The sequence below is a fragment of the Syngnathoides biaculeatus genome, chromosome 4 (genome assembly GCF_019802595.1).
Source record: "Syngnathoides biaculeatus isolate LvHL_M chromosome 4, ASM1980259v1, whole genome shotgun sequence".
Classification (NCBI taxonomy): domain Eukaryota; kingdom Metazoa; phylum Chordata; class Actinopteri; order Syngnathiformes; family Syngnathidae; genus Syngnathoides; species Syngnathoides biaculeatus.
In genome coordinates, this window is record NC_084643.1 from 17,800,514 (window position 1) to 17,828,023 (window position 27,510).

A 27,510-nucleotide genomic window follows, 5' to 3' on the forward strand; every position below is an offset into this window, starting at 1 on the left:
TCTGCAGTGAAAGCAGGGAGCAGGCGGAGAAACAATTAGAAAGATGGAGGCACGCACTGGAAAGGAGAGGAATGAAGATTAGCCAAAGTAAAACAGAATATACGTGCATGAATGTGAGGGGCGGACAAGGAGGAGTGAAGCTCCAGGGAGAAGAGATAGTTAGGGTGGATGACTTCAAATACTTGGGGTCAATACAGAGCAATGGAGAGTGTGGTAAAGAAGCTACCACAAGATGAAGATTTTATTTTATTTATCTATTGACTTACTTATTTATATCAAGGCTTGTGTGATACAGGTTGACTCCATTGTTCGGGGCACTGACTTGGAAATGCACCTTCGCTGTGTACGAATGGCTACATCATGACGACCAGTCCAGTTGTGCAGCCACTTGACCATGGTGCTCATTGTATGTACTTGTTAAACATGTTTCATTTAAATTGGACTTATTTTACATTATTATTTATTTAATATCGTTATTACTATTATTAGCTAGTCCCCCTGAGGGGTTGCGTCAGAAAGAGCATCCGGTGTAAAAATTGTGCCAAACAAATATGAGCGTTTCATCTGAGTGGCGACCCCTAACGGGACAAGCCGAAAGGTACTTACTTAACGATTATTATTAACAAGGCTTCAAACGTTAGTGTGAAGCTTGATCAAGAGAGTACACTTGACAAGAGCAACCTGTTTTGCTGAAGTGAAGAGCCTCCTCTAGTGTCTGGCAGAAATAATTCCAATACAGCAAAGCATGTAGTTTAATTTACGCAAGGTAGAAGCATACATGTATCTTCAAACACACTAGTGATTAGTCTAGAGTCAAAAATACAAAACGGATCAAGGGAATATAACCGCATAAAGTATTTTAAGGTGAAAAAGTAGGCTACCCTAAAACATTTTCTTATCTCGCTTGCTTTACCTTTTTTCTTACGTTTCTGATTGGTTCTTGCGGAAAAATGGGCGGGCTAATAAGATGGGAATGCCCAATGGGAGAAAGCTGTCAACACAGGAGCGACTCAAAGTTGACATCGCAAACGTGAGTAGTCACGTCGCCGGAATTAGAAAATCCTTAATTAAGTTAAAAAAAGAAAAACCCAACCTGCTTCTACTGGCGCGTATTCGTTGCTGTTGTAGTCCATTTGACGAACGTTTATGCTTGACCTCGTAACAATGAGGTTTCAACATTAGCTTGCTAGCTTCATTCATCCTTCGTCAATGTTGACGTTAGGCAACAACCGAGGTTCAGTGCAAGTCCACGGTTTATTTTAATGATTGTTGCGGTGGTCTGGCTACTGAATGATAACCACCCTGACAGTAACCCATTATCATTCCTGTTGTGACCTGTTTTGTTTTGTCTGTTTTCCGGTGTTAGGTTATGATGTAAGTCGTCCTGCTAGCATTGCTCGCGCCAACCTTTAAGGGCGATGAAGCCTGAACAACGTAGTCTTGCGATGGCCGAGAACGGCGGTTCCCCCTCAACCCAAGCCCGCCGCGGCCGACAGACGTACAGAAGTTCGGCTCATTCCCAAAGCCTGCTGAACAGTCTGCTGGGGCTCCGGCAAGCTGGCATCCTGTCGGATGTGGTGTTGCTAGTGGAGGGTCAAGCCATCCACGGCCACCGTGTGCTTCTTGCTGCCTCCTGCGATTACTTTAGGTAAAACCTTCAAAACGTCCGTCGTTAACTGCCGATTTTGTCGAAGTGAAAGTGAAAGTGAATACGCTTCTTCAAAGAAAATGAGGTGGTACACAGTCAATGCCGGAAACCTGTACAATTAAAATTACAATCACACTGCCACATTTGCTAAGATGGAACGCACCACTTTGTCATTTGACACATCTTGCATGGGAATTAGTGTGAGAAAATTTGAAAATTCTACATATTATTTATCCTACTCAATGTGTGTGCAGTATTAAATGTAACATAAACCCAGGCAGTATTTTGACCTGACATACTGTACACAGGGGTGTCAATTAAGGAGAATCATGGAAAAAACAGGATGACAGAAAAACAATATCTTCTCTTAAATAATTGGCATAGGAAATTAACGACAGATAGCCAAAACGAATTGCGAACGTCACATACACTGAAGAAATGGGGGAAAAAATTATATGTGGAAATTTTCAGGATAAAAATGCAGCGTGGCACAGAAAAAAAAGACACAAAACAAGAATTCAAGATAAGATATTGTGACATCATCTGACTACATTTACAATGGATATTAAAAGTCCACACACCCTTGTTTAAATGCCATGAGACCATGACAAATCATTTCAAGTCTTTATCCACCATTGGATGTAGCTGATATTCTTAACATCTCAGTTGAGAAGCATTTTTAGGGTAAAAAAAAAAAAAGTACAATAACTTGGTTGCAGAAATATGCACACCATATAACTAATTCTTGGTTGCCACACCATTAGCCTTTATTACAGTACTCCTTATTTTAGGGTAAAAGTCGATCCGGGACATCTTAATGTGGTGATATTTCCTCTTTGTTGCCCAAACATTCCAAATCGGTCATATTTCAAGGGGATATCCTGCGCACAGGCCTCTTCAGATCAACACACAGTTCAGTAGGGGTCAGGCTAGTGGTTGGACCCATGGAGGGAATGAATTGTGTGTTCAATTGTAAATTGTCTTTGAGTGTCTTGAAAAGCACATCAGTAACTCATTATTATTATTGTTATTATTATTATCATCATCATAGTGGATCCTCAATAAAATGGAGCCCAATGTAACGGATAGCAGATAAAATGGATCGTCAGGACTCAACTGAATGGTCCCAAAAATATTTATCACATAACATGCTTTTAACAAAGTGTTACGTCTCAAATTGACCAAACACACTGTCATGTTAAGTTTGGATAAAATGTGAAATGTTCAAATATTTTTTAGGGTTTATTCATTTTTTTCTCCAATAGCAATTTACTGTACTGACCATTTTCAGCCACATAATCAAACTACAAAATGATAATTCTGTACTGTACATGTGGGTGCATATGCCTCAGAAAAAGAAGTGCTTCAGTGTAATGAACTATCAGCAATATCGCCTGCCCCCTGCCCCAATTATTTTGTTCTATTGAGGTTTCACTTTATATCCGTCCAGCCATTAATTTTTCTGAGCCGCTTGTCCTCACAAGGGACGAAGGTTTGCTGGAGCCTATACCGGCTATCTTCGGGCAGGAGGCGGGGTACACCCTAAACTGGTTGCCAGCCAATCCTGGGACACACGTAACCACTGGCACTCGTATTCTCACGTACGGTCAATTTGGAGTCTTCAATTAACCCAATATGCATGTTCTTTCAGAAAAAACTCACGCAGGCAGGAGGAGAAGATGAAAACTCAACACAGGTGCGGCTGTCATTTGAACCCAGGTCCACAGAACCGTGAGGCACACGCTCTAACCAGTTTGACCACCGTCCCACCTCCACTGAATATAACAAAGAAAAAAAATGGGAACTGTGGTGTGTAGGTTTATTTTAAAACCACTTTAAATACAGCAGCACATTGCCCAAGAGCTAAGCAAACTGCCTCAGTTGCATAGTCACAAGTTTTTAATCTCGGTTTCGGAATTTCTGTGTTGAGATTACGTTCTTTCTGTGCCTGTGCCCCCCACCCCCATTTGAAAAATATACATTGTAGCTTAATTGAAGATGCTAAATTGTCCATAGGTCAGTGTGAATGGTTAAATGACCTGTGATGGACTTGCGGCGATTCTCGGTTGTACTTTACCTTTCACCAAAACCCAGCTGGCCGAGGCTCAATCTTTTCCACAACCCTAATGAAGACAACAGTTTTGAAAATGGATTACTAGTACAATAGCTTTTTCAATACTGATTATCAGTTTAACAAATAAAAAGGTTTGTTAGCATCACCCTGGTCAGGCCAGCAGTTCTCCAACACCCTGTCAATGTTCTCCTTAGGGGGATGTTCACCGGAGGCCTTCGGGAGACGCAGCAGAATGAGATCCCGATTCACAGTGTCCTTTTTGGGCATGAACAAAATAATTGACTATATGTACACTTCAAAGATAGAGTTGGACCTGGACTGTATACACGATGTCCTGACAGCGGCCACATTGCTGCAGGTGAGATCTCTTGCCTTTGGAAATACATGGGTAACACACTGCATATCTTGCAGGCCTACCATCATAAACTTTTATCAACTGTATAGACATGCAGTAATAAATTTTCTACACCCCCATACTCATTATTGTCATGGTATAGCTGGTGCCCATCAGACCTACCCGTTGCTCATTTTAGGCAAGAGGCAGAGTACACCGTGGAGTGGTTGCCACCCAACCAGTCTCCGGGTATGTATTTAGCTATCCATCCATTTTCTTCACCGCTTATCCTCTTGAGGGTCGCGGGGTGTGCTGCGGCCTATCTCAGCTGTCAACGGACAGGAGGCGGGGTACACCCTGAACTGGTTGCTAGCCAATCGCAGGGCACACGGAGACAGACAACAGCTGCACTCACAATCACACCGAGTGTCCAATTAATGTTGCAATTTTTTGGAATGTAGGAGGAAACCGGAGTGCCCGGAGAAAACCCACGCAGGTACGGGGAGAACATGCAAACTCCACACATACGGGGGCGGGATCAAACACTGGACCTCAGAACTGTGAGGTCAACACTTTTTAGCTGCTCCACCGTGCCGCCGTTATGAAATAAATGAATAACAAATAAAACATGAATGAATACATTTTAACTAACCAAATAGTGGGTGTGGGGGTAGTTAACACATATTACGAGACTCTTGACCATGTAAATTTATGGGCAAGATTAAATAATTGTAGCAGGCCACAGTCCGTACACCCCTGCTTTTATATGCTTTCAATCCAACATGAATTATTCAGTGAAGAAAACAAGTATTTGAACTCCCTGCTATAATGCAAGTTCTCCCACTTAGAAATCATGGAGGGCTCTGAAATTTTCATCGTAGGTGCATGTCCACTGTGAGAGAGATAATATAAAAAGAAAAATCCAGAAATCACAATGTATGATTTTTTTTTAATGATTTATTTGTGCTGCAAATAAGTATTTGAATACCTGAGAAAACTAATATTGATATTTGGTTCAGTAGCCTTTGTTTGTAATTACAGAGGTCAAACATTTCCTGTAGTTGTTCACCAGGTTTGCACACAGTACAGGAGGGATTTTGGCCCACTCCTCCACACAGATCTTCTTGAGATCAGACAGGTTTCTGAGCTGTCGCTGAGAAACAGAGTTTCAACAAGATTTTCTTTTGGGTTTAGGTCTGCAGACCACCTAGGCCATGCCACAACCTTGATATGCTTCTCATGGAGTCACTCCTTGGTTTTCCTGGCTGTATGCTTCGGATCATTGTCATGTTGAAAGTGAAAGTGGAATGTGGTTTCTGGATTGTCGCCTAGAAACATGGAGTTTCAGCTCCCTCTAAAGATTTTCTATTGGGTTTAGGTCTGGAGACTGGCTTGGCCACGCCAGAACATTGACATGCTTCTTAGGGAGCCACTCCTTGGTTTTCCTGGCTGTGTGCTTCAGGTCATTGTCATGTTGAAAAAGCCCACCACGACCCATCTTCAATGCGCTGACTGAGGGAAAGAGGTTATTCCCCAAAATCTCACAATACATGGCCACGCTCATCCTCTCCTTAACACAATGCAGTTGTCCTGACCCATGTGCAGAAAAACAAACCTAAATCATGATGCTCCCACCCCCATGCTTCACAGTAGGGATGGTGTTCTTGGGATGGAACTCATCATTCGTCTTTCTCCAAACGCGGTGGAAGTATGACCAAAAAGTTCCATTTTGGTCTGATCTGGCGACAAAACCTTCCCTCATGACTCCTCTGTATCATCCAAATGGTCATTGGCAAACTTAAGACGGGCCTTGACATGTGCTGGTTTAAGCAGGGGAACCTTCCGTGCTATGCATGATTTTAAACCATGACGTGTTAGTGTATTACCAACAGTCACCTTGGAAACAGTGGTCCCAGCCCGTTTCAGGTCATTGACCAAGTCCTGTCATCTAGTCCTGGGCTGATTCCTCACTTTTCCAAGGATCATTGAGACCCCACGAGGTAATATCTTGCATGGGGCTCCACTCCGATTGAGATTGACTGTCATGTTTAGCTTCTTCCATTTTCTAATGATTGCTCCAACAGTGGACCTTTTTTCACCAAGCTGCTTGGCAATTTGTCCGTAGCCCTTTCCAGCGCTGTGGAGTTGTACAATTTTGTCTCTGGTGTCTTTGGACAGCTCTCTGGACTTGGCCATGTTACAAGTTTGAGTCTCACTGATTATATTGGGTGGACAGGTGTCTTTATGCAGCTAACGACCTCACACAGGTGCATCTGATTCAGGATAAGACATGGAGTGGAGGTGGACTTTTAAAGGCAGACTAACAGGTCTTTGAGGGTCAGAATTCTCGCTGATAGACCTGTGTTCAAATACTTATTTGCTGCTGTATCACACAAATAAATCATTAAAAAATCATACCTTGTGATTTCTGGATTTTTTTTTAGATTACCTCTCTCACAGTGGACATGCACCTATGATCAAAATTTCACACCTCTCCATGATTTCTAAGTGGGAGAACTTGCACTATAGCAGGGTGTTCAAATACTTATTTTCTTCACTGTATAGGTTGACCCTGTACATAATTCAGCTATTCCTGTTGTGTTGTATGTTCTGTGTTTTGAACAGCTTGAGGATGTCACTGGTTTCTGCTTCGAGTTCCTCTTCTCCTGGCTGGATGAGGGCAACCTTTTGGAAATGCATCACCTGGCTGACCTCTACGGACTGCAGCAGCTCAATGCCCGAGTTCAGTCCCACATCCTGAGCAACTTCCAGGCTTTGTCTCGCACAGACGTCTACCGACAGCTCCCCCAAGAGGAAATATTTCGAGTGCTGAGCAGTGATGAACTGGAGGTCCAGAGTGAGAACGAGGTGGATGAAGCAGCGGTTCACTACCACCACAGTCCTGAACAGGTGGACCATAACCAAGTGTACTTGCAGGTCAGTCGTGTGTGTCCATGTTCATTTCAATTCTGTCACCCACTGTACACAAGGCGATGCTCGACACTTTGTACTTCCTCGTACAGTGAACCCCGATTTATCCTAGAGGATTTGTTCCAGACTCATCCACGACAAGTGAAAAGCTGTGCTACAGATGGACCATATAAAATAGATTTTTTGTTTTATAGCTATTACCATTGCTACACTATTAAGACTTTGTAAAACACTTCAAGCCATTTAAACACACTTCTGAAAGTGTTATGTACGGCCAGTTCTCATGGCCTTGCACAGTTCTCCAAATAAGATGCAACAATGCATGGTTGCAGCTATTTATTTATCAGTCCCAGTTGAAGTTTACCGGAAAAGGAAAAGACTTAAACATTTATATACAGTGAAGATAATAAGTATTTTAACACCATGCTTTAGTGCAAGTTCTCCCACTTAGAAATCATGGAGGGGTCTGAAATTTTCATTGTAGGTGCATGTCCACTGTGAGAGAGAAAATCTAAAAAGAAAAATCCAGAAATCACAATGTACGATTTTTTAACAATTTATTTGTGTGATACAGCTGCAAATAAGTACTTGAACACCTGAGAAAAAAAACAATTGTTAATATTTGGTACAGTAGCCTTTGTTTGGAATTACAGAGGTCAAACGTTTCTTGTAGTTGTTCACCAGGTTTGCACACAGTGCAGGAGGGATTTTGGCCCACTCCTCCACACAGATCATCTCTAGATCAGACAGGTTTCTGGGCTGTCGCTGAGAAACATGGAGTTTCAGCTCCCTCCAAATATTTTCTATTGGGTTTAGGTCTGGAGACTGGCTAGGCTACGACAGAACCTTGATATGCTTCTTATGAAGCCATTCCTTGGTTTTCCTGGCTGTGTGGTTCGGGTCATTGTCATGTTGAAAGACCCAGCCACGACCCATCTTCAATGCTCTGACTGAGGGAAAGCGGTTGTTCCCCAAAATATCACAATACATGGTTGCACTCATTCTCTCCTTAATACAGTGCAGTCGATCTGTCCCATGTGCTGAAAAGCACCCTGACCACACCCATGCTTCACAGTAGGGATGGTGTTCTTGGGATGGAACTCATCATTCGTCTTCCTCCAAACACAGTTAATGCAATTATGACCAAAAAGTTCCATTTTGGTCTCATCTGACCACAAAACCTTCTCCCATGACTCATCTGTATCATCAAATGGTCATTGGCAAACTTAAGACGGGCCTTGACATGTGCTGGTTTAAGCAGGGGAACCTTCCGTGCCATGCATGATTTCAAACTATGACGTATTACCAACAGTCACCTTGGAAACGGTGGTCCCAGCTCTTTTCAGGTCATTGACCAAGTCCTGTCGTGTAGTCTTGGACTGATTCCTCACCTTTCTAAGGATCATTGAGACCCAACGAGGTGATGTCTTACATGGGGCTCCACTCCGACTGAGATTCACTGTCATGTTTAGCTTCTTCCATTTTCTAATGAATGCTCCAACAGTGGACCTTTTTTCACCAAGCTGCTTGGCAATTTGTCCATAGCCCTTTCCAGCCATGTGGAGTTGTACAATTTTGTCTCTGGTGTCTTTGGACAGCTCTCTGGACTTGGCCATGTTACAAGTTTGAGTCTCACTGATTGTATTGGGTGGACAGGTGTCTTTATGCAGCTAACGAGCTCACACAGGTGCATCTGATTCAGGATAAGACATGAAGTAGAGGTGGAATTTTAAAGGCAGACTAACAGGTCTTTGAGGGTCAGAATTCTCGCTGATAGACCTGTGTTCTCATACTTATTTGCTGCTGTATCACACAAATAAATCGTTAAAAAATCATACATTGTGATTTCTGGATTTTTCTTTTTAGATTATCTCTTTCACAGTGGACATGCACCTACAATGAAAATGTCAGACCCCTCCATGATTTCTAAGTGGGAGAACTTGCACTATAGCAGGGTGTTCAAATACTTATTTTCTTCATTGTATACAATGATTTGTATATCAAACCATGTGATTTTGTCACTCAAAAATGTCCACTACGTAATGCGAAGTGTCAGAGAGGGGTTGACAAAAATTAGCATACCTTAGGGTGATTATAAATCTTTGAAAACTGCTACTTTAACATACATACATACACAAAGGAGCAGTACAGAGAAAACATACAATGATTCTCACGGGCACTCTTATCTTCTCTGAGGGAACAACAACGATTGAAGTTACTCTAAATTTGCAATGAACGATGACCCATGTTAAAGCGAGTTTCACTGAACATCTAAATATTGTTCAATCCACTGAACTGCAGGACCGTCTTAAGATGTTTGATGCCGTGCACTTCTGCCTCATAGAGAAACAAGTACTTCGGAGGTTGCATAATAAACTGGAACAGTGTCCGCTAAAGGAAACTGTGTCCGCAGCCCTCCATTATCACGAGCAGGAGATGTGGCAGCCAGTCCTTCAGAGTCCTCTCAGACAGCCCCGCTCCACTTTCAACTGTATCTTGGGCTTCGGTGGGATGTTTTCTTCACCCTCTGAAACGGTCAGCAAGCACCTGATCCAGGTGTTCCACCCCAGCTGGAGCGAGTGGTGGGTTCTTAATGCAGTGAACAGTCCTCGGATGTCCAACCAGGGAATTGCTGTGCTTAACAACTTTGTGTATCTTATTGGTGGAGACAGGAATACCACTGGATTTCATGAGACTTGCTGCTGGAGGTGAGAACAGAGGTCAAACGTTTCCTGTAGTTGTTCACCACGTTTGCACACGCTGCAGGAGGGATTTTGGCCCACTCCTCCACACAGATCTTCTTTAGATCAGACAGGTTTCTGAGCTGTCGCTGAGAAACAGAGTTTCAACAAGATTTTCTTTTGGGTTTAGGTCTGCAGACCACCTAGGCCATGCCACAACCTTGATATGCTTCTCATGGAGTCACTCCTTGGTTTTCCTGGCTGTATGCTTCGGATCATTGTCATGTTGAAAGTGAAAGTGGAATGTGGTTCACATTATGTGCATATGGAGTTTCAAAATTTGCAAATGTGTTACTTGTCCAACAAAGTACACTTAAACACACTGTTTACACTGTTAGCATGTATTCTAGCATGTGTTCTAGAGTGTTCGAAATCTACCATATGATGGCACTCACAACGCAATGAGGATCAATTGCATTTCAAATCTGTAAACAGAAGAAGCTTAGATTGCCTCCTACACTTCCTGTGTATGCACTTCATCACTGACAATGTTGTCCACACTCACGGTGTCAGATTCTTCTTCTTCTTTTTATTTCGGCTTGTCCCGTTAGGGGTCGCCACAGTGTGTCATTTTTTTCTATCTAAGCCTTTCTCATGCAACCTGCTCTCTAACACCCACTGTCCTCATGTCCTCCCTCACAACATCCATCAACCTTTTCTTAGGTCTTCCTCCTGCTCTATTGCCTGGCAGCTCCATCCTCAGCACCCTTCTACCAATATACTCACTCCCTCGCCTCTGATGTCCAACCTATCAAAGTCTGCTCTCTCTAACCTTGTCTCCAAAACATCCAACTTTAGCTGTACCTTTAATGAGCTAATTTCTAATCCTAGCCAACCTGTTCACACCAAGCGAGAACCTCAGCATTTTCATTTTTGCTACCTCCAGTTCTGCTTCCTGTTGTTTCTTCAGAGCCACCGTCTCTACTCCATCATGCCCGGCCTCACCACTGTTTTATAAACTCTTCTGTCACATAGAACACCAGACACCTTCTGCCAACTGTTCCATCCCGCTTGGAACCGTTTCTTCAATTCCTTACTACACTCACCATTACTCTGTATTATTGACCCCAAGTATTTGAAGTCGTCCACCCTCGCTATCTCTTCTCCCTGGAGCTTCACTCTTCCTCCACATATATACTGTTTTACTTTGACTAATCTTCATTCCTCTCCTTTCCAGTACGTACCTCCATCTTTCTAATTATCGCTCTGCCTGCTCCCTGCTTTTCCTGCAGATCACAATATCATCTGCGAACATCATGGTCCAAGGGGATTCCAGTCTAACCTCATCTGTCAGCCTATCCATTACCATTGCAAACAGCAAGGGCTCAGCGCGGAATCCTGACGCAGTCCCACCTCCACCTTAAATTCTTCTGATACACCTACGGCACACCTCATTGCTGTTTTGCTGCCCTCATACATGTCCTGTACTATTCTAACACATTTCTCCGCCACACCAGACTTGCACATGCAGAACCACAGTTCCTCTCTTTGTACTCTGCCATAGGCTTTCTCTAGGTCTACAAAGATACAATGTAGCTCCTTCTGACCTTCTCTGTACTTTTCCACGAGCATCCTTAAGGCAAATAATGCATCTGTGGTACACTTTCTAGGCATGAAACCATACTGTTGCTCGCAGATACTTACTTCCGTCCTGAGTCTAGCCTCCACTACTGGTTCTTCATTGTGTGTCTCATCAACTTTATTCCTATGTAGTTTCCACAGTTCTGAACATCGCCTTTGTTCTTAAAAATAGCACACTTTTATTCAATTTTTCTGGCATCTTCTCTCCTGCTAGTATTCCATTGAAGAAGTTGGTCAAAAACCCCACAGCCACCTCAACAAATTGCTTCCAAACCTCCACTGGTATGTCATCGCATCCAACTGTCTTTCCCTTTTTCATTCTGTTCAGTGCCTTTTTAACTTCTCCCTTACTAATCATTGCAACTTCCCGGTCATTCACGCTTGCCTCTTCTACTTGACCTTCTCCCCCATTTTCTTCATTTACTAACTTCTCAAAGTACTCTTTCCATCTACTTAGCACACTACTGTCACCAGTCAACATATTTCCATTGCTATCTTTAATCACCTTTACTTGCTGCACATCTTTCCAATCTCTATCCCTCTGTCTGGCCAACCTGTAGAGATCCTTTTCTTCTTCTTTTGTATCAAACCTGATGTATGTCTTCATATGGCTATTGTTTAGCCTTCGCCACCTCTACCTTAGCCCTACGACGCATCTCAATGTTTTCCTTACGCCTCTCCTCAGTCCTCTCTGTGTCACACTTCTTCTTTGTTAATCTCCTTCCTTGGATGACTTCCTGTATGTTGGGGTTCCACCACCAAGTCTCCTTCTCCCCTTTCCTCCCACAAGACACCCCAAGTACGCTCCTGCCTGCCTCTCTGAATACCTTGGCAGTTGTATTCCAGTCTTCTGGAAGCTCTTCCAGACCATCTAGAACCTGTCTCACCTCTTTTCGAAAGGCCACGCAACATTCTTCCTTTCTTAACTTCTACCACCTCTTTGCCCATTCTCTGCTCTACTTTTGTCTTCTTAATCTTCCTACCCGCTACCAGAGTCATCCTACACACCACCATCATATGCTGTCGAGCCACACTCTCCCCCACCACTACCTTAGAGTCGGTAACCTCCTTCAGATTACATCGTCGGCACAAAATATAATCCACCTGCGTGCTTTTACCTCCACTCTTGTAGGTCACTCTATGTTCCTGTCTCTTATGGAAATAACTGTTCACCACTTCCAATTCCATCTATTTTGGGAAGTCCACCACCATCTGACCCTCAAAGTTCCTTTGCTGCATGCCGTACTTACCCATAACTTCTTTATCGCCCCTGTTTCCCTCACGAATATGTCCATTACAATCTGCACCCGTCAGAACTCTCTCTCTGTCTGGGATACTCAAGACTACTTCGTCTAGTTTCTTCCAGAATTTCTCTTTCAACTCACGGTCACATCCTACCTTTGGGGCATAGCTGCTAACCACATTATACATAACACCCTCAATTTTAAGTTTCATCATCATCACTCAATCTGAACCTCTTTTCACCTCCAAGACATTCTTAGCCAGCTCTTCTTTTAAAATAACCCCTACTCCATTTCTCTTCCCATCTACTCCATGATAAAGTAATTTAAAACCTGCACCTAAACTTCTAGCCTTACTCCCTTTCCACTTGCTCTCTTGCATGCACAATATATCAACCTTTCTCCTAATCATCATCATGGCAACTAACTCCTGATCTTTTCCTGTCATAGTCCCAACATTCAAATGTCCCTACACACAACTGTATGGTCTGTGCATTTCTCTTCTTCTTCTGCCGACTAAGCCGCTTTCCTCCTATTTTTGTCTTCGTTCTACATTATCTGAATTTCTACCTACGCCTTGCAGATTAACATTTCCGAGTGTGGGGGTAGGAAGCCCAGGCCACGACCTAACCGTTATGGAATTCGTATAATGAACGCTCATATATGTTTGGCACAGTTTTACGCCGGATGGCCTTCCTGACGCAACCCTATGCATTTATCCGTGCTTGGGACCGACCAACAGGTAGCACAATATTGTGCTGCCCAACGGGCTGCAGATAGTCAAAAAGAAGAAGCAATCAAATAAACACAGTCAGCACATAAGGTATACAAATCACTTACTACCTGTGTGAAAATATAAAGGATATGGCGATTTAAAGGATATGTGGATAGAAAGGATTCAAACCATAATGGTGCTCACTTGAGTAGTTGAAGGTTGAGTCCACGTTTGATGTTTGGTCCTATACTCTACGTAGGTAATGTTGTCAGCCCGCTTGGCTAACTTAGACCGAGCAGCTTCAACCCGAACAATACAACACCAATTTGGGTACTAAGATGTACTAAGATAAGACTTGTTAAATTTCCTAGAAGTCCTCACGGCCCTCGTCGTACAAGTTATGAAGTTACTCACGTTCAGTGTCTCTTCAACATCCACGAATTGATCACAAACGTGTCTCGTTGTTAGCAAGCTAAGCTAAGGAATACTAGGCTGTCAACCAAGTTTAAGTTGATGTTTCCGCTCGCCCCAACTACTTTTGAGTACTCACTATCCTCGTTGTATACGATACGGTTTTGCAGGATGTGTAGATACTAGCGTTTGATGTTTTCTTCCTCAGTAAATATTAGAAAACAGATGCGTTTTGTTGTTAGCGGTCCAGCTAGGCTAACTTAGGTTGAGCAGCTTCGACGTGAATCATATGGCTCCAATTTGGGTACTAAGATTGCACAAAATTAGTCCACTGAAGTTGTTCCCAGGAGCATCCCACGTCGAGTATTCACAACATTCTGTCCAAATTCAGCAGGATTTATTGAATTACGATTGGGCTGGCCAGAGCCTTCTGTTTTAAGCTGCTACCAGTTTGAAGACTGGAAGCAACTCATCGGATTGAGACTAAAATTATCACACCACAGCAAACAGAAAAGCATAACTAGCAAATAATAAAATAAAATTGTCTCAAAATAATTGACACAAAACATGCAGTTTAAACACTATTTACATGCTCCCAGCATGCTTTGCAATACCACAGTCTGAATTTTCTTCAATATCAGCAATAATCATGTATACTTTACTTATTGAGTAGTATGGAAATTTTGGAAAGTTTTGATGAAGTGATCTTACTCAGAGAACAATCATCAGCAACAGTAGGTAGGAGGAAAAACTGACCAATGGGTTTCAGAAAGAAACTTTAAAAATAAGAATATACTGCAATTGAAAAGGTCACTGATGGTCCACTTCCGATGCCCTTGTTAGGAGTGGCTCAGAAAATGGATGGATGGATGCAATTGGAAAAAAAAATTTAAAATAATTTTAGGAATTCCTGTTAAAACCAATAAAATATCCATCCATCCATTTCCTGAGCCGCTTATCCTCACAAGGGTCACAGGAGTGCTGAAGCCTACCCCAGCTTTCATCGGGCAGGAGCTGGGGTACACCCTGAACTGGTTGACAGCCAATCGTAGGGCAGTCGCACTCACAACCACACCTTGGGGCAATTCAGAGTATCCAATTAATGTTGCATGTTTTCTGGGATTTGGGAGGGAACCGGAGTGTCCGGAGAAAACACACACAGGCACAGGAAGAACATGTAAACTCCACATAGGTGGGGCCAGAATTGAACCTTGGACCTCAGAACTGTGAGGCCAGGCCTTCACAGCTACGGCACTGTGTCACCTTCTACATTTCAATCGATAAAACATAAATGACAATTTTTTTTCCAACTGTCTGTACACGTGAACATTGCTTTTTCCACATTTGCACCAATCACTGCTCTATGTGTATGAGTTCAATGAATGAAAGTTCATGAACAAGTTTGTTTGCAGTTTAATTTGTGCTCGTAAGCGCTAAACTTGGTTCATTTCCGTCAGATGAACGGAATTGAGAACATGGTCATTCTGGCATCAAAGAAATGTTTTCCAGTTAAGTTAATTTTTCTTTTTAGAGTGCCAGGTTTGATTTCAGGAAAAACACACGTGAACACACTATAAATGAGACTTCATATGTTAGTGGATAAATGCTGTTTTTGGCAGCCAAAGTAGTGCGGTGATGGCCATGTTTTATGGCAGGCAAAGTTGCAGCTGCGAGAATGCGCGGTGCATTCAGGAAATAAATGTAAATGGGAGTTTGTTATTCGGTGGATCTTTTGTAATACAGTAGAGGATTGTTAAGGTATAGGTGACTTGCAGGTGACGTCACATCCGTTTTGAATTTTTTCTGGCCGCCATATTGGGAGGTCTCATTTCGCTGGTTACATTAGATTACATAAGACGCTTTTTGACTTCTGAGACGATGGTGCACACGTGTTGTGTTATTGGCTGCTATAACAAGTTCAGCAAAGAAGGGAACAGACGTTTTTTCCGATTTCCGAAAATAATTACGCACCAAGGACCCCAAACAGAAGAAATGTCGAGCAAACGGCAAGCGAAGTGGCCCGGTAATATCTCACATGTAGATCTCACTCGTCCCACAGTTTCAAGTCATGTGTGCAGTGAGCACTTCATAAGTGGTAAGTTTAAGCCTAGTATTGCACTTTGACCATATCCTCCTACCACTATTTTTACATGTATGTGTGGTTTGCTGTGTTTTATATCACAAGACTAACGGTGTTTGATAGGTCTACATGTACATGTACATCCAACTCGGCCGCCGATCGAAATCTGCCGCCAGTGACAGGCTTTTCATCTACAGTTTAGAATACAATTGTATGAATGTGTGTTGTGCGTTTGCTGTCTGTTTACTGTCTGTAAACGTCAAATTATTTTTAAGAAGGAAATATACCGTATATATATTAAAAACAAAACGAGTATGCATGTACCATCTACCAGGGCATCATTCACGCTATCCCTAATAAAAACAGTAGCAGCTTTCTATATGCTGACATTTGAGTAAGGCAAATGTGAACAAATAGAAAGCCGCTACTGTTGTATTAGGGCTAGTATTACTATTAGGGCTACATTCAGACATTCACGCAATAATTTGTTAGTACTTCGTAATTTACACCTTGTACATTTTAATTATTGTCACACTACTTTGTCATAGATCTTTTTCCCTAATCGGTCCGATTTGTCGGACCTGAAAAGGCCATAATGGCTAAGCATAAACAACAACAACAACAGTGAGTTATGCACTCTGTCTCGGGTGATTACAAGTTACTTACTCGGGCAACAATTAAAACCTTTTCTTCAGACAACGTTTTGCAGAGGACACTCTGAATCCACCCGCTTACAAAGTAATTGTAAGCCTCCAAGGACTTGTAGGCCTTCATCTGTTGGTTAGTAAGGCTGTTGGTTGTAAGCACCAAGTAGTTCACAATGTCGAGGTATTCCACTCTCGGCCAACATTTTTCAGTCGCAAAATCAGCCTTCGATAGACTATACGGGTCCAGATCCTCACATAAACTGATTTTCTGCCTGTAGTAGGGTTTCAGATCAGCCGACAGATCCTTGAAATTCTTGGAAAACGCCAAAGAAAGTGCAGATACAATGAACGCGATGCTGGTATGTAGACAAACTTTAAGAACTGTTTACAACCTCCCAAAATGGCCGACACACCAAAAATTCTTACCCACAATGCACTTGCTCTGAAGTTGTGCAAGTGACCTATATTACTATGAAATCTATTATTTGTATCAGAATGCTTTAGTTAAAATGGTACGCTCACACTGTCATGATATGGGATTTATTTAGTTTTTGTAATATAAGAATAGATGAAATATTTTAATATAGTCAGCCAGAGCTGCAAGGAATGCAGTTACAATGTGCTTTCACTATCATTCCTCTCATACTGTGTTGCATATTTTGTTACCACATTAAGGAGAAAGGACCTGGTTTTGTTTCAATTCCTCGTTTTTAAAAACACCAAGCAACACATTTTTCCTCATTTTTCGAAATTGTAGGGTGAAAGCCGCACAACTGGTTGTGGACTTCATGGATGGCAACAATGGGGAAAATGAAATGTTTGTGCAGTATTTTGAGAGTAATACTATGAACTATGAACCAGTTCCATTTTGGATTATTGGTTCAGAATTTTTAATGATGAACTGAACTTGGAACTAGTTGGTGTAGAAAACGAACTTTCCCAACACTAGTGGCAGTATGCTTTTGAATTTCTTATTGCAACTTGGGTACAGTGTAGTTTTATTGACAACCACTAATCCTGCTGTGCACATCTTGGCCTCTAAGGGGTAATGTGATACACGCAATTAGGTACACATTTGCAGGAGAAAAGAAAGTAGAAGTCACAATCATATATTATTAGAAGTGGATACCAGAGTATTGCTATATTTCCTTTGTATGTGGTTGTACAGCGTTTGTGTACCAATAGTCATTATTTTGAGAGATAAGTGCTGCAAGTTCACTTCTAACTTTCATTAGCTCATTAATGATGTCTTTTATTTATTCTGTGTTAGCGTTGAACTAACAATTTTTTGTGGATAACAACAGAAAGAAACGAAGGCTGTGATGTATTTTAACATTCAATACGGTGTAATACTTTTGCTTTGAAACTTTAGTTTTACAGTGAACTTCAACATTCACTCCTCCTTGCTACTATATTTGCAACCTGTTGTGATCACATGGGACCTGCGTACTGTCAGGGTACCACTGGATAAAAGTGCTGGAGCAGAACATGGCATGGACTGCTTGTATTGTTCGAGTTATACGATTTTTCATCCTGTCCAATGTGATCTGATGATTGTTTTTTTTTTTTGCTGACATTGGACTGATTTCCGATCTCAAAGATCAGAAACTGGGCAGGGACACCCCTATTTTTAATGCCACAGTTCACGTTTAGTATTGTAGATGAACAAAATCTAAAATGAACTCCGCTCTATCATATGATGTAATCACCCCTGAATTTCACACATTTTTGCAAGCTTTAGTGAGCACATAAAATGGCGTGGAGAACCTGATCCGGGCCGCAGGTCTTCAGTGCAAGCCCTGTCATGTAGATGAGGAATGGTCATGAAATAACTTGCGGAGTCTGTTTTGACTTCTCTGGTGGGCATTTTCATTGGAGTCGATCTGCGTACGTTTTTCTCTTTAGTTGTGAAGTCCTAATACTTATCAGCTTGTGTCCCCATTCTCGAGATATGACCCTCGTCACAACAGTTGGTGCTCCATCCAGCCTTTGCAGCACGAGCACACAGACCATTGTGTGTGTGTGTTGGGTGGACATATTTACGCCATCGGAGGTCGAGACTACACCAGGGAGCTGTGCTCAGTGGAGCGTTACAACCCTCACACTAACACCTGGGAATTTATTTCCCCTCTCACTAGAGAGGTAAGTCCTGTAACTCTGTCCATGTACACACGAGGGCGCTATATATTCAGCACTCCTGCTGTATGGACTTGGATCTCAGGCTTTTTTATTTTTAATATCAGCAATGATCTTGGTTGCAGGTTTACGCCCATGCTGGACCTGTAGTAGACAGCAAAATTTACATTACTGGTGGACGCAGAGAGCGGGCATACCTTAGAGAGACCTACTGTTTTGACCCGGCAGCCAATAACTGGACAGCTTGTGCGGACGGGCCGGTGGGGCGAGCATGGCACGGCATGGCTGCTGTGAATGGACGCCTGTATGTCATCGGGGGAAGCAATGACGAGCGCGGCTACCGGCGGGATGTCTTACAGGTAGGATGGTCACTTTTCATTGAAGTATTGAGGCAAATATTTTGTTCTCTTTTGCTGTCAAACTCTTACACCACAGGTGTCAAGTTCAAGGCCCGGGGGCCAGATCCGGCCCACCACATGATTTTATGTGGCCCGCAAAGGCAAATCATTTGTATGAACCTCCATGATTTTTCGTTAAAATCTGTATCAAACCTCCAGTTGTCTTATCATAAATGATTATGAGAGATTGCAAGCATTTTTGTGTTTCCAAATGTCAACAATAGTTGAAAAACCCATTGCCCTTGATTTCTGGTTCCAAAAATAGTTCATAAATTTCATAAGTAAATATGATGATGCAATTAATGATTTTCATGGTTTTTGTCATAATGGCCCTTCGAGGGAAACTGTAACTTCTATGTGGCCCACGACAAAATTGAGTTTGACACCCCCGATACCTGCTGTTTGCAATTTTTTCTTGGCCACAGATTTTTGTGAAAAACCGGGATGCTCATAAACCAAGGACCCCTTGTATGTACAGTGTATCTAAAAGGAGCCTGTATTCATTTTAGCCCTTTCACTGCCCCCGAAAACAACAACAACAACTGCTTCTCAAATAACTTCACCTACAATATGTAGTATATATCAGAGGTCACCAACTTTTTTGAAGCTGAGAACCACTTCTTGGGTACTGATAAGTGCAATGAGCTACCCATTTTATGCACACGTATTAAATTTGATCAAAATATTTGGTGATAAATATCCTCATCGCTTCGGAGCTAGTCACGATACACATTTCTGACAAATTAAATTTGTGGAAAATTGAGAGGATATTTGTGAGGTAAAATGTCATTGTTTTTATTGAATGGGACTGATCTTTTTAAATATATTTTAGAATCAATATATCGTGTTTTTTAGATGGCGTGCTTTGAGCCCTCAGACAACTCTTGGACTTTACTAAACCCACTCCCTGCTGGCCTTGGGGAACCTGGCATCGCAGTACTGGACCGTCGTATCCATGTGCTGGGAGGGCGCTCTCATAACAAAGGCAACCGGATGAAATATGTTCACGTGTTCAACACCGACACAGATGAGTGGAAGAGCGACACGCCGTTCACGGAGCGGATCTCTGGTCTGGCGGCCTTGCGTGCTGCTCATGCCGCCAGCTGTGTTGGCTTTCGCCAAGAGCCCAGAGCCACACCTAAAAGCATCCTGGGAAGATGACTTTTTCTGCTCACACACAAGCACAAATGAAGACTAATGAGTATGTGACTTGAAGTTTAAGCTATCTTTCATCATGATAATTTAGTTAAGTATTATTATGGAAGCATAATGTCATGCTCAAGGCCCTTTTTAGTGCCTCTGACAAGCACCACTTAGTAAATTTGCATGCGAAACATTGTTTCTCCAATTAGCGATGGTCTTAATGGTCGAGTCTGTGGAACTGATTGTTTCAACCCCATTTTCTAAAGCTGATTTTGAGCACGTTACCCTATGCCTACTACCACTATCACCCAACTTAATCCACCCGCTATTTCCACAACTATCACATCAAATACTACCAAATTGCCACATTCATCTGGAGCAATTCACAATCAATATTTAATTAATAACATGACAGAACATAAAGTAATACATCATACTCTACTGAAACATGTATATTGGCAATAAATTATGCAATTTGCTCTATGAAGAAAGGTCATTGTGGCGGCAAGGTGTGGGACAGGTTAGCCAAGATGATTGACAGTCCACAGGCTCGGGGTTCGAATCAGGGCTGTGGCCATCTATTGTGGCGTTTCCATATTTTCCCCACACTTGTGTTGTCCTTTTCTGGCTTCCTCCCACTTCCCAAAGGCATGCATATTAGGTTTGTTGAAGTCTCTAAATTGTCCTTATGTGTACATGAAATTGTGAATGGTTGTTTGGTGATTGGCGATCTGTGATTGGCTGCCAAGCATTCCAGGGTAAAGTCAGAACTTGCAACCCTAATAAGAACAAGTGCAATACAAAATGGATGGATGCATTGGTGTTTCTTGTGATAGTGTTACGCCTGCAGAGGAGACCACTATGCCACAAATGTGGACAATTTAGTCTTCAATTAACCTGATGTGGATGCTTTTTGAATTCGAGAGGAAGGTGGACAAAATAGAAAAAGCAGCAATTCTCCTATTCCTTTTGAAAATAATTAAAGATAAATGTAATTGTAAAATAACAATAATTAAAAAGCAATTATTGTTAGTCCTTTCATTTAACAAGGAAATCGAGTCACATGCACATCACAATTGTCATAGTATTTTTGATGAAAATGAGATCATCTGAATAAAATAATGAAAAATCATGAGAAAAGTCTGCTGTGACATTTCATAAGTATATCAAAGTGACGCCAGAGCATGAGCCATAATCAAAGCTAAGATATGACTTTATTTCTGGCCTGCCAGGGTGTCTTCATGAATCCTATTGTCTTTATGCAATTATCTATAACTTCTATTGACTATGCAATATGTAGAAAAAGCAGCTGAATACCATGTGAATTATTAGTTATTACAACAAATGTGTTGTAAACATTTACTTTTGTTGCTGTTAATCCAAGTATATTTGTCACCTGCAGTATTCATTTTAAAGAATGCTGTTTGTTCTTATAATTTCCACTGGGTAGGTAACGCAAAAGCACAAAAAGGTGCACTCTAACATAGTGCCTTGTTGTCCTGCTTTTGTGAAAGGTTAAACAGTAAAGTGGAGGTAATAGAAAAGTCTACACACCCCTGTTCAAATTCCAGGTTTAGCGACATATATACATCGGTTAACAAAAACAAAAATTGGAACCGAAACAACTCAATTGGAGGGGAATTGCGTGGGGAAGGAAAAGTAGGCAACTAAGATTTTCTGGTTACACACGTGTGTACATCTTATTACTTGGATCTGGCTTTATTCCAAATTAACCATTCATCCATCTATTTTCTGAGCCACTTATGCTGACGAGTGTCGCGAGAATGCCGGAGCCTATCCCAGCTGTCAATGGGCAGGAGGCAGGTTACACCTTGAACTGGTGGCCAACGAATCGCTGGGTACATGAAGACAGACAACAGTCGCACTTACAATCACACTTAGGGGCAATTTAGAGCCATTTACATTCAATCACATGGTAAATGGTGAGACAGCACACCTACCACAATTTACAATCCGCCTGATCAACACCAAATTAAACTGTAATAGGCTTTTCTTGACATTTTTCAGCTTTCTAGTTGAAGTCTGAAGAATATGTACCAGTACTTGTTCACTCCAAATTCTGTAGTTGGTTGTGAACACAGCTACAGCTCCACTTTTAAGCCCCACGTGTACAACCACAAAATTTCAGTTGTTTTTACTTCACATTGCTGAGAGATTTTTGTTTTTGTTTGTTTTCGATTGCGTTGTACAGGTTATATAGGTCACAATGGTGGAAAAACTTAAACTGATTTGCTTTGAATAGAGGTGTATAGACTTTGTATAATCACTGTGTATTTATGTAAACATGGACACAATTTTTGATACCGCTCTGTCAATGAAAGAAAATCCCACAGTAGTCACAGAAATAACTTGAATCTGAAAAAAAAATGTCTATGAAAATCAGACATTGCTTTTGAGTTCCGGTTTGAGAGAACTGTTTTAAAATTATTTTAAAATTTATGAAACACACACAGCCAAAAATGATAGTGCCTTCAATGTCCCCTAAACTTATTTTGTTGCAAAACCTTTTGAGGCAGTCACTGCAATCAAATGATTTTTCTTACCTTCAATGAGATTTCACCTCTCAGCAGGTATTTTTGGCCCACAGGTTCAGTTTTCTCAGGTTTGAGGGGTGCTTTTTCCAAGCATCAGATATCAGCTCCTTTCACAGAGGTTCAAAAGGATTTAGATCGGAGCTCATAGGAGGTTACTGAAGAGATATTCATTCTTTTGCTCTGATCCATTCTTTGCTGCTTTAGCTATGTTTTAGTTCATTATCAGGTTGTAAGACCTGCAAATTAGATCAAGCTTTCTGAGACTGGGCAACACATTTCTCTCTAGAATACCTTGACAGTCCCTGCGCAGATTCAAGACACTCTGTGCCAGATGCAGCAAAGCAGCCCCCTGAACATAATGGAGCCTCTTCCATTTCACATTCGGGCTGGTGTTCTTTTCTTGGTATGCTTCATTTTTGCTTCTGTGAACACTGACCTGATGTGCCTTGGTAAGTTCATTTTGAAAATGTCAATCTTGCTTTTTTATTGTTTATTTTCAATAGTGGTGTCCTCCTTGGTCATCTCCAAAGAAGTCCAATTTGGCTCAAACAACAGCAGTGCAATCTGACACTGATGTACATTGACATTGGATTTCACCTCTAATTTATTTGAAGGTTGTGCTGTGCTCTTTTGTCACCATGTTATTTTTCACCCTTAATCTCCTGACAGAACTCTCTGCTTTGCTTCCTTGTTCCATGTATAGTGTGATATACACCATGTCAACAAACAGCACAGTGATTATTTGTCACCCTTGGAATAGGCCGAGTGACTGATTACAAGCTTGAAGACACCTGTGATGCTAATTGGACGACACTCCGTTCACTATGTCCAATATACGTACAAATTATTTGTACTAAATTATCTTTTCTTGGGGTACCGACATTTTTGTCCGGGCCTGCTTCATTTACAATAATCCTGTTGAAGCACAATTTCAAAAGAAATTATCATTGTTTAATTTTCATTATACAACATTTGTATGTCTTATTTACCCTTGTTAGATTCAAGTTATTTTTGTGACCACATTTTTTTTTATTATTATTAACCGCAGCACCAACAATTTTTATCCATGTGTGTATGTATTTAAGTTGAGCTTTTCGTGACTGTGCCTCTGGTATCGCAAAATATTTGCACTGATTTATAATGGAGGCAGCAGTGCTGTAAGATAAGACCTCAACTTAAAATAGTTATGTTCATGTTGTTTTAGTGTGAACAAAACACAATCTCTATTGTCAATATAGGGTTTCACTATTACCACTTAGCGTTTCCTTCACTCAATTATGGCTTTCTGGGCACATTGTTTAATGACAGAAGCCACAGAGAGTCATAAAATCATCAAGTATCTAGATGATCACACAATCCTGCACCTATTTTGTTCCGTCAATTAGTTTGCTTTTGTTTGATATGTTAGTTGAATGATTTAGATAAGCTAAAATGTTGCTCTCTTATTGTAATTTTCTCCCCCGTTTAACAGGTTAAGCCTGTTATCCAAGATAGGCAAATGTATTCCTGTGATAAAAAAAAAATTAAAAAAGTAATATATACCTTTTGCAATGTTTATCTCGAAACATGCAGCAACGGGTTTATTATACATTTAAGTGAATTTAGCCCTCCTCGAAGCCATCACCTTAATGTGGTGGAGGTTTTGTGGTTTGTGGAGGGCTCTCAAATCTCCAGGGTTGAGGTCGCTGAGATGGTTAAAAAGGTCCTCTGTGGCAATTCTCCAGGGGGTGGATGAGATTTGCCTGAAGTTCCTAATGCCTGTGGATGTTGTGGCGCTGTCCTGGTTGACATGCATCTGCAACATTGCATGACATAAGGGACAGTGCATCTGGATTGGCAGACTGGGGTGGTGGTCCCCTTTTCTAAGAATGGGGACATGAGGGTGTGTATCAACTACTAGGGGATCACACTCCTCAGCCTCTCCGGGAAGGTCTATTCAGTGGTGCTGGAGTGGAGGTTCTGTCAGGAAGTTGAATCTCAGATTCAGGAGGAGCAATGTAGTTTTTATGCTGGCCGTGGGACGGTTTACCAGCTCTACACCCTCGGTCGGGTCTTCGACGGTGTATGGGAGTTTGGCCAACCAGTCTACATGTGTTTTGTGGATTTGGAGAAGGAATTCGACTGTGTCCCTCAGGGAATGCTGTGGGGTGTGGTTCGGGAGGATAGGTTTTTGCATTCCCTGATACGGGCTTGTCAGTCCCTGTACAAGTGAGGTCAGAGTTTGGTCTGCATTGCCTTCATAATTTGGGCTCGTTTCCTGTGAAGGTTGGACTCCCCCCAGGCTCCCCTTTGTCACCGATTCTGTTCATAACTTTAATGGACAGAATTTTTAGGCACAGCCAAGGCTGGAGGGGGTTCATTTCGGTGACCTCAGTGCTGCATCTCTGTTTTTTTGCGGATGATCTGGTTCTGTTGGCTTCATCAACGCCTGATCTCCAACTCTCACTGAAGCTGTTGGCGGCCAAATGTGAAGCACCTGGGATGAGAATCAACACCTCCAAATCTGAGACGGTGGTCCTCAGTCGGAAAAGGTTGGCTTACCCTCTCCAGGTCAGGGATGAAATCCTGCCCCAAGTGGAGGAGTTCAAGTATCTTGAAGTCTTGTTCATGAGTGAGAGAAGAATGGAATGTGAGATCGGTGCAGCGTATGCAGTGACGCAGACTTAGTCTGTTGTGGTCAAGAAGGAGCTTAGTCGAAGGCTGAAGCGCTCTATTTGGTGGTTGATCTATGTTCCCACCCTCACCTATGGTCACGAGCTCTGGGTCATGACCGAAAGAACGAGAATCCCAGATACAAGCTGCCAAAATCAGCTTCCTCGACAGTGTGCCTGGGCCTATACCTTACAGATAGGGTGAGAAGCTCGGTCATTCAGGAAGAGCTCACAATAGAGCTACTCCTCCTCTACATTGAAAGGAGCCAAATGAGTTGGGTGGGGCATCTGATTTGGATGGCTCCCGGACACCTCCCTCGTGAGGTGTTCCAGGCACGTTGCCCTGGAAGGAGACTCGGGGGACGACCCAGGACATGCTGGAGAGACTGTCTCAGCTGGCCTGCGAACAGGATCCCCCCAGAAGACCTGGATGAAGTGGCTGGGGAGAGGGAAGTCTGGTCATCCTTGCAAAAGCTCCTGCCCCCACGACCCGACCTCAGATAAGTGGTAGAAGAATTTAAAAAAATACAGGAAACTTTACATTTGTTTCACAGTTACAATTATTTTAAGCCTTGTGCTTTGGTCGAGAATCATGAGCCAATATTACACAACATAATTCACTTTAAACATTTTTTGTAACTATCTGAGTTCACGTTGATGATCACTAAACTCCATATGAAAACCATGCACACCTGGGCTGTGTCACTCACGTTAGTGGATTCGTCCAACTGCAGTGAGAAACACTCACAATCTCCGTTGTCTCTCCACACATCAGCCATTGCTTCACAGCACTGTGTAAGTGTACTCCTTTACAGCTGCAGGGATTTTATTCAAGATAATATTCCTGCCTTATTTTTAAAAGATCAGAACAATGAGTCAGCTGTGCTTCTTTTACCATCTCTCTATCTTGGAAGGACTTCTTGTTATTAATGGTGATGTGACGAACCTGGAACGATGCTTCTGTGACTCCCGCGCCACCAGTTGGGAGTTTACTTCGTTCACTTTTCTCATTCTCAGCTTGCTTTTCGGCTGAATGTCGGTGTCGTATTTTCCATAAACAGTTCAAAAATGCCGCTACACATTTCACTTCATTGGGAGGTGAGGCAAACGCGCTTTGAAAATGACATTGTGAAAAAAAAGTCTGCCTCTCTCTCCGAGTGAAAGTGAAAGTTGTCGTCTTCTTTGGTCCAGCATCCATACTCTTGTTTGATAAGATTTCTTTACTTTAAGAAAAAAGCGAGGGCTTAAAATAGGGGGGAATCCATTGACTAGCGTAAATCAGGCTGACGTCTTTTTTTTTTTTTTTTGGCACGCTGTTGCGATTGACCAGAATTGCTCAGTTGATCACGATCGACACATTGAGTACCACAGATCTAGTCTATATTCTACTATAACTAATACTAAACACAAGGCACACAAACTTACATTTACACATAAAGATATATAAGTATATATATCAATATACTTAAAAATAAATATTTTTTGCATTTTTGTAGTGGATAGATGGATAGATAGTGGATAGATCTTTGTGACTTGGTCATTTGGTCATTCTATTTCATCATTGGTCATTCTAAAAAAAAAAACAACAAAAAAAAACTCTGGCCCCAACTCCTCCTTTTCAATCGCGAAAAGTCTGGGCACCCCTGGACTAGATAGATAGTTGTATAGAATAGTAATAGTTGAACATCGAAATTAGAATCAAGGAAACTCTGGGGTAAGAAAGTCGTTATTGTATATATTTTTTAAATACACATGATAAGTGCTGTCATCGGTGAATACTTTGACAGGACACAATTAGTCATTAGTATATATTGTGATGCAACGGCAAAACAAAAGGGAAAACCGGCCGACATATTAGGCTGCATCCTGTCAATGTTGTAAATAAATCCACGTGTTTGAAATTACACACTGATTGGCAATTCATAGTTCCTATTGAGTTGTGCTGATGAAGATGACTTGCTCTATTTCCAGATTAAAAAAAAATGTATTTTATTTGCTTGTCATTTGCTAAAAAGTCATTTAGTCATTTTATTTATTAGTCATTTGTTATTGTGCCAACCTTTTGCCATATTTTTGTAATTCACTCGTTATTTGTTAAAAGTCGTTATTTAGTAATTTGCCATTTCATTAGTTAGTCATTTGTTACTGTCCAAAACCATTACCATATTTTTTAAAAGGTATTTCTGTTTTTATTATTTTATTTATTTTTTGTCACATGGATGCA

General features: G+C 41.7%; 1 protein-coding gene across 1 annotated transcript; it reads left to right on the plus strand.

Moving 5' to 3' along the window:
- Positions 1-319: 319 nt before the first annotated feature.
- On the plus strand, positions 320-27,510 carry klhl22 (kelch-like family member 22). Its single transcript, XM_061817058.1, is given in 10 exon segments — positions 320-1,030; positions 1,367-1,635; positions 3,886-3,970; positions 3,972-4,080; positions 6,682-6,993; positions 9,289-9,695; positions 18,353-18,545; positions 18,665-18,898; positions 19,793-20,017; positions 20,019-27,510. Coding segments are annotated over 9 exon segments (1,899 nt in total). The 5' UTR covers positions 320-1,030; positions 1,367-1,418; the 3' UTR covers positions 20,136-27,510.